Below are 17165 nucleotides of genomic sequence, written 5' to 3'. Positions count from 1 at the left end.
CAGTGGCTGCCACTTTGAACTGTGGACGTCATCTCGATCCACTGTGCCCAGGCCCCAAGGTTAAGGTCTGATCTTGCATCAGAGCCTTAGGCCTGTGGCCCTCAGACCCTGCCACTCCCTGCCCACCCCCCTTGGTTGCCCTGGAGAGGGTGGCATGCACTCCTTTCTGACTTTAGCGAAACACCTGAGCATGTCCTTGAGAGAGATGGGCCTCTCCCTTGGGCCCCTCCCCCCCTTGTACGGGAGGCATGCTGATGCCAGATGCCCTGGTTGCCTAGGAAGGGCTTTGTGTCCAGGGGGTAAACGTCACCCTTCAGAGAGCAGTATTTCCCGTCGGCAGGGGTCTGCAGCTGCTGGCACCAAAGCACCACTGGTTCTCAGTCCCTGCATCTCTCTACAGCTACCTGTGAGGAAGAAGATGGTGTCATTTTTAATGGGAGTTTTTAACATTGTTTTCTTCTCAGAATGCAAAACAAGAAATGGAGTTTTATTTACCAACTGTATATTGGGAAAAGATACTATTCACAAAAATATCCATAATCATCAGCAATCTTTTTAATGTACCAGCAGAGGAAAAAATAATTGGCTCAGCAGATTTTTCTTGGAGGTCAGCCATTGTGAGATTGCTTTCCCTTCCCCACAGGCAGGCCTCAGCAGAGATGAACCTGCCAGTTACCTGTGCAGGTCCACCTGCAAGAGGGACCAGCGGGCAGCAGCCCGGTGTGGCCCGAGGCAGGTTTCCCGTGCCTGGGATGCAATGCTTTTTCATTGTCCCCTCTCCACTCTTGAGAAAAGCTGTTTTTCTTTTTTGAGAACTCTTTGTAGAATGAAGGCTGTTCCCTTTCCACGGGTGACTGCTATCCATCATTGTGAAGATGCTTTATCAAATATTAATACACTAGGTTAATAATAAGACTCTGTTCTCTCCCCCATGAAGCGCAGTCTGAGTGAGCCATGTTAATAGCATCCTCCATCTTTGGGACATTCCTGTGGGCTGTCAGTTTCATTCCCAAGGACAAGCTCTGACACCAAGCCTAGACTATGCTCTGGCTTCTAGAAGTGACTAGTACCTACTCCCCCAGGTGTTCCCTGAATGCTGCCTGGATGAAGGGGTGCCAAGGGCATTGTTTTCAGAGCATCTGTAGCATCTGTTTGTTTTCCCTTTTTGTCCTGTCACCGAGAGACAATGACAGGGACGTTAGCAGCAACTGAGTCTCTGGGAGCATTTTGCCTTCAGATTCTGCAAACTCGATCAACCAGGAAATCTCACTGCAGTCTAGGGAGAGGGAGGTAGATCACACACGTCTGTGTACATATACATGCGTGCATAGTGACAAGCTGTGCTCTGCAGGTCTGGGAATGGTACAGGTTTGTCACATAAACAGCTTCTAACTCTGCTGAAGGATGAACGCAGGCATGTCAGGGTCAGAGCCTGAGGTCAGTGGTGGAGAAAGAAGGGCAGACAGAAACCACATCCTGGAAGGCCTTACCAGACCCTGGAAGGCCATGGGTCTGGTCAGGGTCCTGGCAGGAAGCAGAAGGAAATAAAAAGGGTGACTGACCAGTTATACTAGGGAATTATTTGCAAAGGAATGCAGCAACAAGGGTGACTGGGTAAAGGGAGGGAGCTGTCAGTAGGGAGACCTTTTGGCTTCAGGACAGAAGCTAGGGCTGAGTGGTTTTAGCAGCAAAGCAACATGGTTAGACTTGATTTTCCATTTATAAAAAGCAATTATTTACTTCATTTTATTTATTGTCATTATTAATATATTTTTTTAAATTTGGTATCATGTGCTCACCAGAGAGAGACAGAGTGAGAAAGCAAGCTGCCAGGTCTGGGACTCAAACTGCAGTTGGCCATGTGGGAGTCCAGCACCTTAACCACCACGCCACCTGCTAGATTTGAGTATGTAAAGATTCTCTGTTTCAACAGGGAGAATAGGGTGTGGGGAGGCTGTGTGGAAGTCTGGGAAAGAGGAGAAGGCAGCCTGAGCCAGCATGGCAGGCATCGGTAAGGAGAAAGTGGTCCATCGAGCAGTACCATTCTTCTGTCCTGCTACTGCTGCAGTGGGGTGGCCTTTGAACAAGGCCCAGTCACTTTTCTGCTTCTCAGGGCCTCAGTTTCCTCACCCGTAACACTAGGGGCTTGCACTAGCTGGTACCCCAGATCCCACAGCTGGCAACCTGGGAAGGAGCCACCTGTGGGGCAGTGCCAACCATGGGCCGCTCTACCCCAGTCAGTGCAGCGGGGGAAAGGGATCTCCTTAGCAGATCATGGATTCTTCAGAAATGTATTAAAGGCATCACCTCGGCTGAGGCGGAGCCGTGGACCATGGTGCAGCTTGTGTCCTCAGTGAGCGGAATCTTTCCCATGCAGGATAATACTCTCTGGCACTTTGCAGTTGTTTAGTGTCCTTAGAGTTTTTAGGGGTTTGTTTTATTTTGTTGTTTTATTAAGTTTTTGCTGTAGGGCATGTGTCCTTGCCAGAGACAGAGAGAGAGGGAGGAAAAGTGAGAAAGCAGCCCCCAGGGGGATGGCCACGCTGCAATCCCTTCTCCTCCATTCTCCTCTCAGGATCGTGGGCACATACATATATGTGCAGGCTTGATTTTCAAGCCACTGGTTCTGGGACTCAAAGCATGAAGTCAGCCATGTGGAATCCAATGCCTTAACCTCCATGCCACCTACTGGCCCTCTTTCCAGATCGTCTCCTTGACTCTTTGACCATGCTGTGAAGTGCACAAGCTATAGCTATTACAAGATTTTACACATGTATGTATTTTCTACATAGAAAAAAAATATGTCATGACTTTTCCAACAACCCAATAACATATACATCTTATACAAATGGACACGCACATGTATGCGTGTGTCTATGCACAGACGAGGACGATCACAAAGCCAGGGAGTAGCCAGGACAGGACAAGCATCTTGGGTTTAAAGTCACCATGGTACTGTTTGAGCCAGCAGTTGGGCCTCTCAGGTGCTCTGCAGTCTACATTAGCTCCTCCTTTGCATCCACGGGAGACTCTCTTCCCACCTTTTCTTCCACTGCAGCCTCTTGATGTTCTTTGATCGAAATCTCGAAATAATATTTACTTCCAAGTGGTATCACTTGCCAGGGCCCGCTGGTCCTTGCTCTGTAGTATTTTCCAGACCAGCTCCTGTCATTTCATTTCCATAGTTAACATGCCCGTGGGGCCTTGTCTCCTCAGCAGAGATCTCTGCAGCTTCCCTTGAGCTGGCCTTTTGGGCTTCAGCCTCTCCCCTGCCTGATCCCTTTCACACAGGCAATGAGAATCTTTGTCCTCTGACAGATGTTTAGTGAGGTGCTGCTTTACCTGGTGGCATGGTGTTTGGGGTGCCGGGCCCTGACATGGCTGACAGCAGTTCAAGTCCCAGACCTGAGCGCTTGCTTTCTCTCTCTCGTTAGTGAGTATATGCACCCTCTAGCAAATTTTAAAAAGATAATAGTAATGATAATAAATAAAATTAAGTGAATAGTTCATTTTTTATAAAGAACTTCCACATTCTTCTTTTCCTGGACTATAAACCTCAGATTTCTAGACTGTCCTTGCAGCTGCTTTGCACTAAATAAATTAGCTGCTTCTCATTCTCACTCCTAAAATGTGCATGCGCACGCACACACACACACACACACACACACACACACACATTTTTCAGTTGGTCTAAGGGACTTTGAACAAGACCCCCCTTTCTTCCCTGACATCCTAAACCGTTATCATCTTCAAACCTCAGATCAAAACAAATCCTCAACAATAACTAATTTTTTCATTTAAATTGGTCACTGATCATTTGTTTTCTTTTGTTTAACATATAAAAACCATATTTTAAATAATTATTTTATTTATATTTATTTATTTATTTATTTTTAATTTGACCAAAGAGGACAGAGTGAGAGAGAGAGAGAGAGAGAGAAAGAAAGCCACCAGGTCTGGGACGAATATTTTTCACTTAGCAATATGTTGTGAATAACTTTTCATGTCAGTAAACATGCAGTTATAGTTTTAGTGGCTATATGGTCTTCCTTTGTACTAATATGCCCTGAACTAGGTAGTCAGTCTCCTACTATTTAATTCTGATCACTTTTTAAATTACTATTCTTTAAAATTAACAAATAATAATTGTACATGTTAATGGAGTTTGGTGTGATTTTTTGTCCATGAGAGAGAAAGAAAGAGAGGGAGAGACAAGAGATAGACACCCCCAATAAGGTCTTTATGCCTCAGCTCACCCCTTGTCTCAGCCAGGCCAGATCATAGGTGTGCATGCACACGCCCGGCTTGCTTAGGGAGGTCCCATGTTGATATGTATGATGAGTTGTTGGTTCATGCAGTCATATAGTCACCTTAAAGTGCTGTGAGCACTGGTACTTATTCCTGCCATTTACCTATAGTGTTGAATGTGTCTTAGCACTTTTAAAGTCAGTTGTACGTATTTTATTCTTTTCTTTTTTTTTTTTTTTTAAGTTTTACTGTAGGGTGCGTGCACTCACTGGAGAGAGAGGGAAAGTGAGAAATCACCCCCTGTGGGGATGACCGCACCACAATCCTTTCTCCTCCAGTCTCCTCTCAGGATTTTGTACACACACGCACACACACCTGGTGTGTTTTTCAAGCCACCAGATCTGGGATTCGAACCACACAGACGGCCGTGTGGGTCCCAGTACCTTAACCTCTATGCCACCTGCTGGCCCAAGAGTGTATATGTATTTTTTAAGTTTACTTCTTTCTTTCTTTCAGGAGAGAGTGAGAGAAAGGAACAAAGAGAAAGACAAGCATCCTTAACAGGGTCTCACAGTATGATCCCCCCACAGCCAGCTAGGATCCTGGGCATGCGTGTACACCTATTGTGTGCAGGTGGGCCTGGGAACCAAACCTTGACCTTCCACGTGGCCTCCAGCATTGCGGAGCATTGCATTACTCCTTTGTGTTGGGAACATTTAAAATCCTCTTGTGCGGTACCAGCAGTTAGCATAATGGCTATGTCACTAAACTCCCATGTAGCCAGGCGCAGTTCGAGTCCCAGACCTGGTGGCTTAAACTCACGCCAGGCTTGTGTGCGTGCATGGCCAAGATCCCGGGAGGAGAATGGAGGAGAAGGGATTGCGGCGTGGCCATCCCCCCCGGGGGGTGATTTCTCGCTTTCTGTCTCTCTATCTCTCTCTGTCTTTCTGGCGAGCACATGTGCCCTATAGCAAAAACCACTCAAAAAAGAAAAAAAAATCCTCTTATGCAGCTTTTTTTAAAGTTTATTTATTTTGTCCATGAGAAAGATATATATAGAGAGACAAGAGAAAGGCACCCCCAATAGGGTCTTTATGCCACAATCCAGCCCCAGTTTCAACCAGCTTGGATCATGGGCACGCCACCCACATGCCACCAAGACTGGCCCAAGAGCATATTGTTAAGAGGATAAACGGGGCCATCAGGTGGCGTGGAGGTTAAAGTGGCTGGATGTCACATTACTGACTGCTTGGTTTGAGTCCCAGACCTGGTGGCTTGAAGGACACACTAGGTGCGTGTACGTGCGCGCCCAAAATCCTGAGGGGAACATGAAGGAGAAGGGATTGCAGGGTGACCATCCACCTGGGGCAGTGATTTCTCTCTCTGCCTTTCTGTCTCAAGCACACCTCCCTTATAACAAAACTGAAAAAAAAAAAAAAAAAAAAACAGGAAAAGAAAAAAGGGAGAGATAGTAATTTTATAGGAAGCCAGGGGAGAAATAAATAGATTAGCCTAGAAATGGTAGGTGAAGGTTTCAGAGATAAGATAATTCAGCTTTACCGTTTGGCTGAAGAGCAGGCTTCTATTTTTAAACAGTCTCACCAGAGATTTTTGATGACAAACTTCCCTGAAGCCCATGACATCAGGAGGTAGAGGATGCTTGGAGGTGTAACATGAGAACAGAAAAGAACCTTGACCCAGACGGGGAGATAGTTATGCTTTAAAGCCCCTGTGGGAATATTCAGAGGGCAAACCTGATAGAGTAGCTGAAGAACGCCACCAAGATGGAGGGCATCTCGCTGCCCTCGGGGTATTCATGTATTCAAGGACCTCACCCCCCTTTTTCAGTCCCTGCAGACTGGAGAGGGTTTATTTTCACTTCGCTTGTTGCATTAGATGATTAAAGATGATTGTGTTTTTTGCCTGGTGAAAAATCCCTAAGGTAAGGGAGCAATGAAGGAACTAGACTGTCTCAGAAAGAGGGGGAGAAAAAAATTTTAATATTTCCTTTAGAAAAAGGAAAACAGGGCCAGCTCTGTGTCCCAGTGGTTAAGGGAGCCAGTCCCACATGGCTTACCATGGTTCAAATCCTGGCCCCCGCAGATTGAAAACCATGCCAGACTTGGAGAAATAGAGGAGAAGGAGGGTCCTCGCCTCTGTCTCTCTCTGACTCTCTTTGGCAATTAATAATAAAGAAATAGAATAACTATATTTATTTCTGTTTTGGATAAGTAATACATATACCCAGCAGATAAAACTCTGAAGCTATAGAAAGGCAAATAAGACATTTTACTCCTACCTTGATCTCACAGACATTCATAGATGGCCCACAATCTGTGTTAACCACTTCTTGTGTATCTTTCCTGGAACATTTTATGCACATATAAGCAAATGGTCTACATTGTTTTTTCCCAGCTTTAGTCCCCCCGCCCCCACCATAGGGCAAGTGTGCTCACCACAGAGACACAGGAAGGAAAGTGAGAAATTGTTCCCCAAGTGGGATGGCCACACCACAATCCCTTCTTCTCCATTCTCCTCTCAGGATTTTGGACACGCACACACACGCACCCAGCATGATTTTCAAGCCACCAGACCCGTGGCTCCATAGCCATGTGAGAGTCCAGTACCTTAACTACCAGGCCATCTGCTGGCCTTAGTGTTTTGGGGGGATTTTTTGTCTTTTTTTTTTTTTTGAGAGGTTTTCGCTATAGGGCGTATGTGTTTGCCAGACAGACAGAGAGAGACATAGAGACAGAAAGCGAGAAATCACCCCCCAGGGGGGATGGCCATGCCGCAATCCCTTCTCCTCCATTCTCCTCTCGGGATCTTGGGCATGCACGCACACGCGCCCGGCATGAGTTTTAAGCCACCAGGTCCGGGACGCGAACTGCAGTCAACTACGTGGGAGTCCAGCGACATAGCCATTACACTAACTGCTGGTTCCCCTTGTCTTTTTCGATTACACTACCTGCTTGTTCCCCTTGTTTTTTTTTTTTTTTTAACCAATGCTCTTCTGTGATTTTTTTTTTTTGACAGCCAGTATATCTTGAAGATGGATTTATATTAATAAATAAACAGCCTCCTCTTTCTTTAATCAGTTATATACTATTTCATTGTATGGATATATAATTTTGATTTAACCAGTCCTCTACAGGTATATATTTATGTTGTTTCTAATCTTTTACTATTTAAAAAAAATCCAATGAATAAAATTACAGGTAGATTATTCTAGAAATGTGCAAGTGTCTCTGTAGGGCGAATACCTAGAAGTGGAATTATGGGGTCCAAAATTATGGGCATTTGTAATTCTGATCAGTCTGGCCAAATTGCATTTCAGAGAGGGTGCCCAGTTATAACCTTTCAGCAGCATACAAATGTTTTTCCCTATGTCCTTGCCAACCCTGTATTTTATCAGACTCTTTGATCTTTGCCTATCTGATAAGTTAAGTGCAGTGTTTTGGGGTATTTTCATACTACTTTCTGCCTTTTGGAAGAAGTATGGAAAATTTCAAACATACAAAAAAGCAAAGGCAAAATTATAAAGGACCTTTGCCTAAATTTAACAGTTGTTAATATTTTGCCTTATTTTTTTGTTTATCTTGGGGGCTGAAATATTTTTACAGTAAAGATCATCAAGACAGGGGCCAGCAGGTTAAGGTGCTAGACTCTCATGTGGTCAATCACAGTTCATATCTTGAATCTGGCAGCCTGAAACTCACCCTAGGAGCATGTGTGTGCATGCCCCAAATCCTGAGAGGAGAATGTAGGAGAAGGGACTGTGACATGGCCATTCCTTTGGGAAGGGGGGAGTGATTTCTCATTTTCTGTCTCTCTGTCTCTCTCTGGCAAGTGCACGTGCCCTATAGTTTAAAAAAAAAAAAGATTGGGACCAGCATTTGACATAATGGCTATGTCACTGGACTCCCATGTAGTTGACCGTGGTTCGAGTCTCAGACCCAGTGGCTTAAACTCACACTGGGTGCGTGTACGTGCGTGCCCAAGATTCCGAGAGGAAAATGGAGGAGAAGGGATTGCAGCATGGCCTTCCCCCCTGGGGGGTGATTTCTCGCTCTCTGTCTCTCTGTCTCTCTCTGTCTTTCTGGCTAGCGCACGCACCCTTTAGCAAAAAACTCTCAAAAAAAAAAAAAGATCATCATGACATTTTATCCCTAATTACTTTAGTACAGAGCTCTAAAAAATAACATTTCCTACCTAACCATAATACCATTATTACACCTAATAAATTTTACAGTAATTCCCTAATATAATCTAATATCCACTTAATATTCAAATTTTCCCAGTTGTCTCAACAATGTCTTTTATGATTAATTCGTTCAAGCTAATTAAGGATCATGTACTAGATTGGATATGTGTGTGTTTGTTGTTTTTCTTTCTTTTTTTTTTCTGTGAGAGAGCATATCTACTTGCTAAATAGAAAGAAAGTAAGAAGACACCCTCAGGGTAGATGGCTCTGCCACAATTTCTTCTCCATTTCTCCTTTCAGGATTTTGGGCACACATGTACATGTGACCAGGCCGGCATGGAAAGTGCCTCAAGCCTCCGGGTTCAAGACTTGAACCATATGGTCAGTCATGTAGGATCCAGCCAGTTTAACCACCATACCACCACCTGGCTCATGTTCGCATTTTAATTTGTACTTCTGTTATGAGTAACTTGGACAATTTTATACATGTAAGAAACTTCTATACTTTTTCTCGGTTAACTGTTTGCATCCATCTTTTTCCTTATCAATCTGAGGGTGTCCTTTACATATTAAGTAAATTAGCCCTCTGTGATAAGTTTTGTAAATGTTTATCTTCATGTGTTGACTTTGTTTATGGTGTTTTATGTAACACAAGAATTTTTTTTACTAACATAGTTATACTTTTTTTTTTTAAGAGAGATTTTGCTATAAGGTGGGTGTGCTCGCCAGAGGCAGAGAGAGAGAGAGAGACAGAAAGCCAGGAATCCGCCCCCAGGAGGGATGACCATGCACAATCCCTTCTCCTCCATTCCCCTTTGGGGATTTGGGGCACACAGGCACACTCAGCAGGCTTGAGTTTTAAGCTGTTGGGTCTCGTGCTTGAATTGCGGTCAACAACCTGGAAGTCCAGTGACGTAACCATTATGCCATCTGCTGGCCCCTATAGTTGAACTTCCAATGTTTTGTTTTATGGCTTTCTGGATTTTGTGTCCTACAGAAAGCCCTTCCTTATGATAGCATTGTAGAAAATACTCTCTTGAGTTGATTTTGGTATTTCTTTTTTTTTTTTGGAGAGATTTTCACTATAGGGCGCATGCGCTCGCCAGACAGACAGAGAGAGACAGAGAGACAGAAAGCGAAAAATCACCCCCCAGGGGGGATGGTCACACCACAATCCCTTCTCCTCCATTCTCCTCTCGAGATCTTGGGCATGCACGCACACGCGCCCGGCGTGAGTTTTAAGCCACCGGGTCCGGGACGCGAACCGCGGTCGACTACATGGGAGTCCAGCGACATAGCCATTACGCTAACTGCTGGTTCCCAGGTATACCATTTTTTAACATGTCAGTTTTTGACCCAAGTGAAATTTATCCTGGAATATGAGGTTTGAATTTAACTTAACTTTTCCTAGATGACTATCCAGTTTTGCCAATGTTCTCTACTGAATAATCCATCTGTCCCCCTTCTTTTTGAAATTTCACTTTTATCAGATGATAAATGCCTCTGTGTTGCCGTTGATTATTTCTCTTCCATTGACATGCCCACTTTTTCATATGCCAATACCTCATAGTTTTACTATCAGTTTATATTATTCTTTGATAGAAAAATATCTAGGAAGGTTTGTTGCCTTTTATTACTCTGATATTTTGGGATTTTCCTCGGTATTTTTATTTGCTTATTTCTCTAGTGAATTTTAGAATCATCTGTCTAGTTTCCCCAAATTTAAATGATATAATTTATTTATAACACACACACACGTATGTGTAGATGTATATTTTTGGGCACACACATACACACATGTGTACACCTGGTGGTTTTCAGGCCACTAGATCTGGACTCAAACTGTGCCGTTGGCCATGGGGGATCCAGCAGCCTTAACCACCGAGCCATGCTCTGGCCCAAGTGAAGTGCCAGAATGGGAACATGAACCCTGGACCCTCAGATTAAAACTCTGATGCTCTACCAACTGAGCTACCTAGGCTAACTAGATATTAACTTAGGGTAGATTGATGCTTCAGTGGCGATGACTTTTCTTAGTCAAGAGAATAAGTGCCTTTTCATTTGTTCACATTTTCTTTTGAGCACCTGGTTGTATAGGTTTTATAGACTTCTTTTGAAATGTAATCTGAAACTTTTTGTCTCTTTTCTATCCTTGGGGTCCTTACAGATTAATATTTCAGGAAATGATCCTGCTATACCTTCAGTGATTTTTTTTTCCCTCCCAAGGATTACATCTAAACTACTTGGCCTCTCATTCAAGGCTTTCCACGTCCTATTTAGAACCTATTTTCCACACATTTTTTTCTAACCTGTGATTACTCAGTAGACTCTAAACAAGTTTCATCTTTTGATCCTGTCAGTTCCTGTCTCCTTGGCCCCACTCCCCTTTTGTCTGTCCAAAGTAGTTTCTTCAATAAGGCCCCCCACTCGACTACTGTAATTAGAAATGGCCTCTCTCCTCTTTAGCCTCTCAAGCGTTTATTGCATGTGCCATTTATCTGGTAACTAGTACAATATTACCTTGTGACAGCTTTTGTGTTATTAAGATGGACTGCCATTTATTTCTTGCATGGTTGCAAAATTAACTCTTTGTGAGTTCATGTCTTGATTTTTTCAACTAGACCATGAGGCCTGAGCCTGCTTATTCTCCTATAGCATCTAGGCCAGGGTTTCACATGTGGTGATAAAAGTGACAGAAACAAAGACAGCTTACATTACAGCAGACTTTCTGAGGGCCAGCACTTTCTGCATGTGAACTGACAGGTTCGTGGAGAAATAGTTGAGTGTTTGGGTGTTCTAGATGTATTTGAACTCAGACTAAACCTCCAGGGAAGGGGACAGTAAGGAAAGGTCACCCCGACACATACTCAGACAATGATTCTGGGTCAAGGCTGATCAGGGAAGAAGATGAGTTTTCTAGAGGAAGCCCTGATACACAGGGGAATGAGGATGGCCACCACCTGGGAAGCAAAGGAGAAGAAGCAGAACGGAGAGGGATGGAGAGGCCCTGGATTTGATGGCAACAGAGGCCTTGAGCCAGCCCATGCGGGTGGATTCACTCCCTTTCCTGCCTGGCAGGGCTTGGGCACTGGAAACAAGGCCTGGCTCCTGGCAGGGCCTTAGCTGAGGTGTCCTTCCCACATTGGGTCCCTGCAGGATGGCCCGAGCCTCCTGAGGGCAGCAGGACAAGTGCACAGCCGCCACCTCCATCCATGCTACCAGGGTCCCACCCCTGCTGACTCCGTGCCACCCCCTCCCATACTGGAAAGACTCCAGATGAGCATCTGGGCCATGCGGGGATGAAGGTGCTGAGCGTGCTGAAGGGCAGCAGCCAGGGCAAGAGGCCTAATGGAGGCCAATCCCTGGGCCTGCTCTCTCCTCTGGTCATCATTAGCTGCTCAGAATCTTTCTCATGTTTCAACACTCTGCAAAGTAGACAGGGGTGGAGTTCTGTGCAGTTGCACCCCAGCGTTCATGTAAAAGGCAGCCTGTGGGCCACCTCGTGTTCTAAACCTGTGGCCTAGTATTTGGGGGTCTAGGAGGAGACACCATCTACATGTTGAAAACAGAGGAGTCCTGAGGGTGCCTCATGGGCTTCCATACCAATATATGTGCCAGCCCAGAGGACTAGAATGAAATTCCACATCTCCAGCTAGAAGCACCTCCTTACCATTGCCAGACTGTAATAATCAGGCCTCAGCATCCACTAATGAAATGTTTAGATTCCTATTTTTTTAATTAATTCATTTTTTTTCCATACATGAAAGAGAGAAAAGCACTCCCACCAAGGCTCTGACACTGTGATACACTCCCAGTTTTAGCGAGCCCAGATCGTGAGCATATGGCGTAACCAGGGAGGTCCCCGGTCACAAACTCAGAGCCTTCCCACATGGGAGCATGCCACTATCCACTGTGCCTCTGTCCCGACCCTGTTTGGACTCTTAAGCACAGAAAAAAGAAGAAGGAAAAAGGACTTTAGGTTTTTGGGGACAGAAGCTAAAAATGTCAGCCCTTTAATCAAAGGGTCCACATCTGATTAGAAGAATTACCACCTAAAGAGCCGACCAGTGTCTAGGAAGCACCGTGGGATCATGGCCAGCTCTGCTGAATCTGAACATGCCCCACAGTAAATGCAGTTGCTTCCCATGCAGTTGCTGACAAAAGGGGAAGGGGGAAGGAGGGCAGCAGGTGGTGTGGTGGTTAAGGTACTAGACTCCCCCATTGCTCACCATGGTTCCAGTCCCAGATCTGGTGACTTGAAAATCATGCTGGATACATATACATGCATGCCCAACATCCCAAGAGGAGAATGGAGAAGGGATTGTGATGTGGCCATCCACCCCCCCAGGGGGGGAATTTCTCACTTTCTGTCTTTCTCTGGCAAGAGCATGTGCCCTATTGCAAAACCTTTACTTAAAAAAAAAAAGAAAATAAAAGAAAAGAAAAAGAAAAAGAAAAAGGGTACAGGTGGTGGCCCCTGAAACTTTGCCCAGACTCCCAGAATGAACAAATGCCATTTTAATTTTACATTTATTTCAGATTCGTATAGTTAGTAATGGTACTTTTCTTCTTCTGGGAAGTCACTTTTTAAATTTCAGATAGACCATTGGAGTCCTTTACCTCAGCTTCCCAAGCTGCTGGGATCACAGTTGTGCACCACGGCCCAGCTTTGGGATGGACCGAGAATGGACCTGGGGCCTCTCGGGTGGCCTGAGCCTGTAACAGCATCACTCAGCACACGTTACTGCCGTGGGCCCTCGGAAGTCTCATTTAGATGACTGCCACAGAATTTCTCACGTATGACTCAAACATTCATCATAGAGTAGAGTCTGTCTAAGAAGCAGTCCCTTAAGGATAGGGACTGTCTGCCTTGTCCTTGAATTCCCTGCCTCCACCCAGGGCCTGGCATCTGATGGTTGTACAGTAAACATTTGCTGAATGAATGAACAGATGAATAAAGGATCTGAACTCCTAATACTAAAATAGCCATGAAGTAGGCAGGAATTTGCTCCAAGCCTCAGGAACTGCCAGGATTATACCCTTGAGGCTGTCCTGGCTGAGGTCCTCTTTGTGTTGTTAAGTCGGATATTTAATAATTTAAAAAGCCAGCCCTTCCACAGTTTGGGCTCAGTTGAGCACGCATTTGTCCCCACAGGGTTGACATTCCCTCTGGCTGGGCCACCCCAAGTCTGCCCCGGCTGCGACCTGCCCCTGCACAGCCTCCCCAGGGACCGCCCGCAGCCCCAGGCCCAGCACACTGCCATGTCAGCTCCTCCCCCGAACCTTTGGAGTCCAGGAGCAGATTGCTGAAACGTTCGCAGAACCAGACAGGTGGAGGGTTTGTTCCTCCTCCTTTCCCTCTGTTTCCATCATGTTTCTGTTTCTAATTTCCTGCCACTCTTCTCTTCTTTCTTTCTCCCTTCTCCTGTTAATTCCCCTTTCTCTGTGCTAGCCCTGCTCCTGCCCTCTCTCTAGCATCTTATGCAAGCCTCCGCAGCCCTAATCTGGAGGAATCAAGAACCTTTGTGTGCACAGAGGTGCTAAGAAGTACCCCTCCTGACATAGTACACTGTGGGCCCAGAGCTTGGTTTGAGCTGATGCTGCTTTGGGGTGGGGGTGTCATGTCAACCTCTTGTGGCTGGAAATCGAGGACTCCCACCTGCATTCTGGAGGTAGAAGGTAGCGTAATGCAATGGGGAGTCCCAGCCCACTGATCCCTGGCTCATGGGTCTCCTCTACCTACCAGGAACTCCTGCAGGGCAGGCCCTGTGTTCTGCCTTTATGTGTCATCCAGCTTAGCATTGGCCTGCTAATAGGAATCAGATAAATGTCTGTACAGGCAGCCCTAGGTCCTAGGAATGGAGAGGTGAGCAAGACAGACTTCTCTGATCTCAAGGAGTCAAAGTCTTCCAAGAGACACATGCCTTCAAGTAATGCTTAGAAAAGCAAATGCAGGTGACAGGGTATAAGGGGAGACCCATGCAGGTGTTTGGGATCAGGAAATGCTCTCCTGAAAAGTGTGGTTTACACAATTCTTAAAGGATGAATAAGACTTAAGTTAAGGGGACAGGATGGAGTGGAGGGGCCAACAGTGAGCATTCCAGGCAGAGGGAATGACTGTTGGATGGATGAATGGATGGGTGGATGAATGGATGGATGGACGGACGGATGGATGGACAGATGGATGGACAGATGGGCAAATGTGGCATTAAAATCTGAGCTTGAAGGCACAGCAGAGCATGGAGCATTCTCACTGGTACAGAGAAACAGGAGGCTGAGTTAGGGGCATCTTGGTACTGTGTGCAGAGTGTGGTGGCGGTGGAGCCATTTCTTTACTTCATTCCCATGGCATGTGGACTCATGTTGCTGAAGGGCTGTGCTTTGATGGCAAATGCTCCCAGGAAGGGGATGAAATGAACACATTGACCTCCTCTGCCAGGCACGGGGGCAGCTCTGGAGCCCCACATCACGGTGACTCTGCCAACCTCAGGCACCTCACCCACAACTCTTCTCCCCACCAGATGAGCGTGAAGTTGTTCAAAAGAAGACTTTCACAAAATGGGTGAACTCGCATCTGGCCCGCGTCTCCTGCCGCATCACCGATCTCTACAAGGACCTGCGGGATGGGCGGATGCTCATCAAGCTGCTGGAGGTGCTCTCTGGAGAGATGCTGGTGAGGTCTCTTTCCATGCTGTGACCCCCTTCCCTGGGCCCTATGGCTGGTACCATAAGCCCCTCCTCAAAAAACACATGGTTTGGCGATAGCTCAAGTTCTTGTGGTTTTCTAAGGTGTCTCCCTCTTCCCTTAGGAGGTTCCTGTGTTTACAGTGTGAGGTGTCCATGTGGCTGACTGGGTCCTCTGACCTCTTGCCACAACTTCCTATCTCCCTCTAACCTCTCCCACTCCACCCCCATGCTTCCCCTGAAGTTATGCAGGCCTCGGACTTCTCAGTGGGGTGGGGGCACCTAAAGAAGTCCTGCAGTGGCCCAACCCTCAGCCTCCTCACGTGGGCCAAGATGTATGGGCTGCTGGAGAAACTTGCATCCTCTTGGAACCATGGACGATATTTTCTGTGTGTGTTTTACCACTCTTGTTGGTGGAAGTAGAATAGCAGCCCTCTAGTTATAAGTCACCCACAGCACTGTCACCCAAAAAGAGAAGTAGCTGAAGGTTCCTTTTTTGCTCAGTTACATCCTTTGTGACCTAGGGCCTATCAAACAGGGTCCTGTTTACGTCCCTTTTCCCCATGTCTAAAATGATACCTGTACCAGAGGAAGTACTCTGAGGTCTTCGGGGTTTCCGTACAGTGGGACCATGTTCTTTGGTTGCCATTTTGACTCCAGGCTGAAATTCTGCCTCTGGCCCTGAACTGGAAGTCCACTAGAGAGAATTACCACTGGGAACTCTTCCAATGAGGCAGTTTCTTGCCAATAACGGTCCCCTTGAGTTTTAGCTGGGGACTTCCAGGGGAGGGAGGAGGTGGGTTGGCAGGGATGGATTTGTTATCTGCCACCAAGCTAAAAACCACTTTTATCACCAGCAGCAAATAGCTCTTAGAACTGTGCCTGGCACATCATACGTGCTCAGTTAACTGCCTATCGTGTTCCTGCATTTGAAGGCTATTTGTCACCCACTCAGAAGTCTCTGTTCAGACCCAGAAGGGGACTAATGCAACTTGGCTGCAGAGCTCTGGATGCAAAAGGGAGGGAACCTCTGAACTTTGGTGAAAGAAAGGAGTTGAGAAATGTTAAGGAGTGGCCATAAAACTTGGAGTTTGGCCAGGCAGGTGGAGGATAGGGGTCAAGAGCTGATGACAGGAGCTGGTCAGGCTCTCACCACATCTGGGTAACTGTGAGGCCCCTCCATGCCCTCCTCCAGCCAAAGCCCACGAAGGGGAAGATGCGCATCCACTGCCTGGAGAATGTGGACAAGGCCCTGCAGTTCCTGAAGGAGCAGCGCGTGCACCTGGAGAACATGGGATCCCATGACATCGTGGATGGCAACCACCGCCTGGTCCTGGGCCTCATCTGGACCATCATCCTCCGCTTCCAGGTGTGGTTCTGGAGACAGGAAATCAAGGGGGCCTCTCAGAGTCTGACATCTTGAGAATTTTATAAAAGATTGCACAGAGAGTATTTGTACACAAACTGGGAGGCTAGAAACCTATCCTGGGGGACAGTGCTGGCAGGAAGGAGAAACTGTCCTCTGTGTCACCACAAATCGCTGAAGCTCAGGGCCAGCTGCTCAGTCAGTGGTGTAGTCTCTAGTGGGGGAAGGTGGAAACGTGATTTGCTGGGCTAGAAGATCTGCTTTTTATCCCCTTTCCCCCATGGATGTAACTTCTTGAATAATTGGATCTAAAAATTGCAAAAATAATACAAAGGATCTGCTTTTATATCTTTAAATAAGAAACATTTCTCTTACCCTGAAATTCAAGGTCCAGATTATTCAGAAGGATATTTCCAAAGGGTGAGGGGAGGAAATGTCCCCCCACCTGCCAGTTTGGAGAACAGAGAAGAGGTATGAGCAGGAAGGAAGAAGACAGCACACGACTCACAGATTAGGGACCTCACCCAAGTGCTCCTGGAGGTCCTGTCCCACTCTCCATGAATGTGTGTGACCGAACAGTAATAAGACAGGCTTGAGAAGAAAGAAAGTGCAGAGGAATTTTTTTTAAGTCTCCTTTTTTTTTTTTTTTTTTTTTATTTCAAT

The 17165-nt window shown here is 46.1% G+C and overlaps 1 protein-coding gene across 1 annotated transcript in view; it reads left to right on the top strand.

The window, feature by feature from the left end:
- The window catches only part of SPTB (spectrin beta, erythrocytic), an 85058-nt gene that overhangs the window by 9353 nt on the left and 58540 nt on the right, over positions 1-17165 (top strand). The window contains exons 2-3 of the mRNA XM_006142406.3: positions 14974-15125; positions 16332-16505. Coding sequence (XP_006142468.1) covers positions 14974-15125; positions 16332-16505 — 326 coding nt within the window. The remainder of the gene's footprint in view (positions 1-14973; positions 15126-16331; positions 16506-17165) is intronic.

This window comes from Tupaia chinensis, unplaced genomic scaffold, assembly GCF_000334495.1.
Source record: "Tupaia chinensis unplaced genomic scaffold, TupChi_1.0 Scaffold000075_1, whole genome shotgun sequence".
Taxonomy (NCBI): Eukaryota; Metazoa; Chordata; class Mammalia; order Scandentia; family Tupaiidae; genus Tupaia; species Tupaia belangeri.
This window is presented reverse-complemented; position numbering and strand designations above follow the sequence as displayed.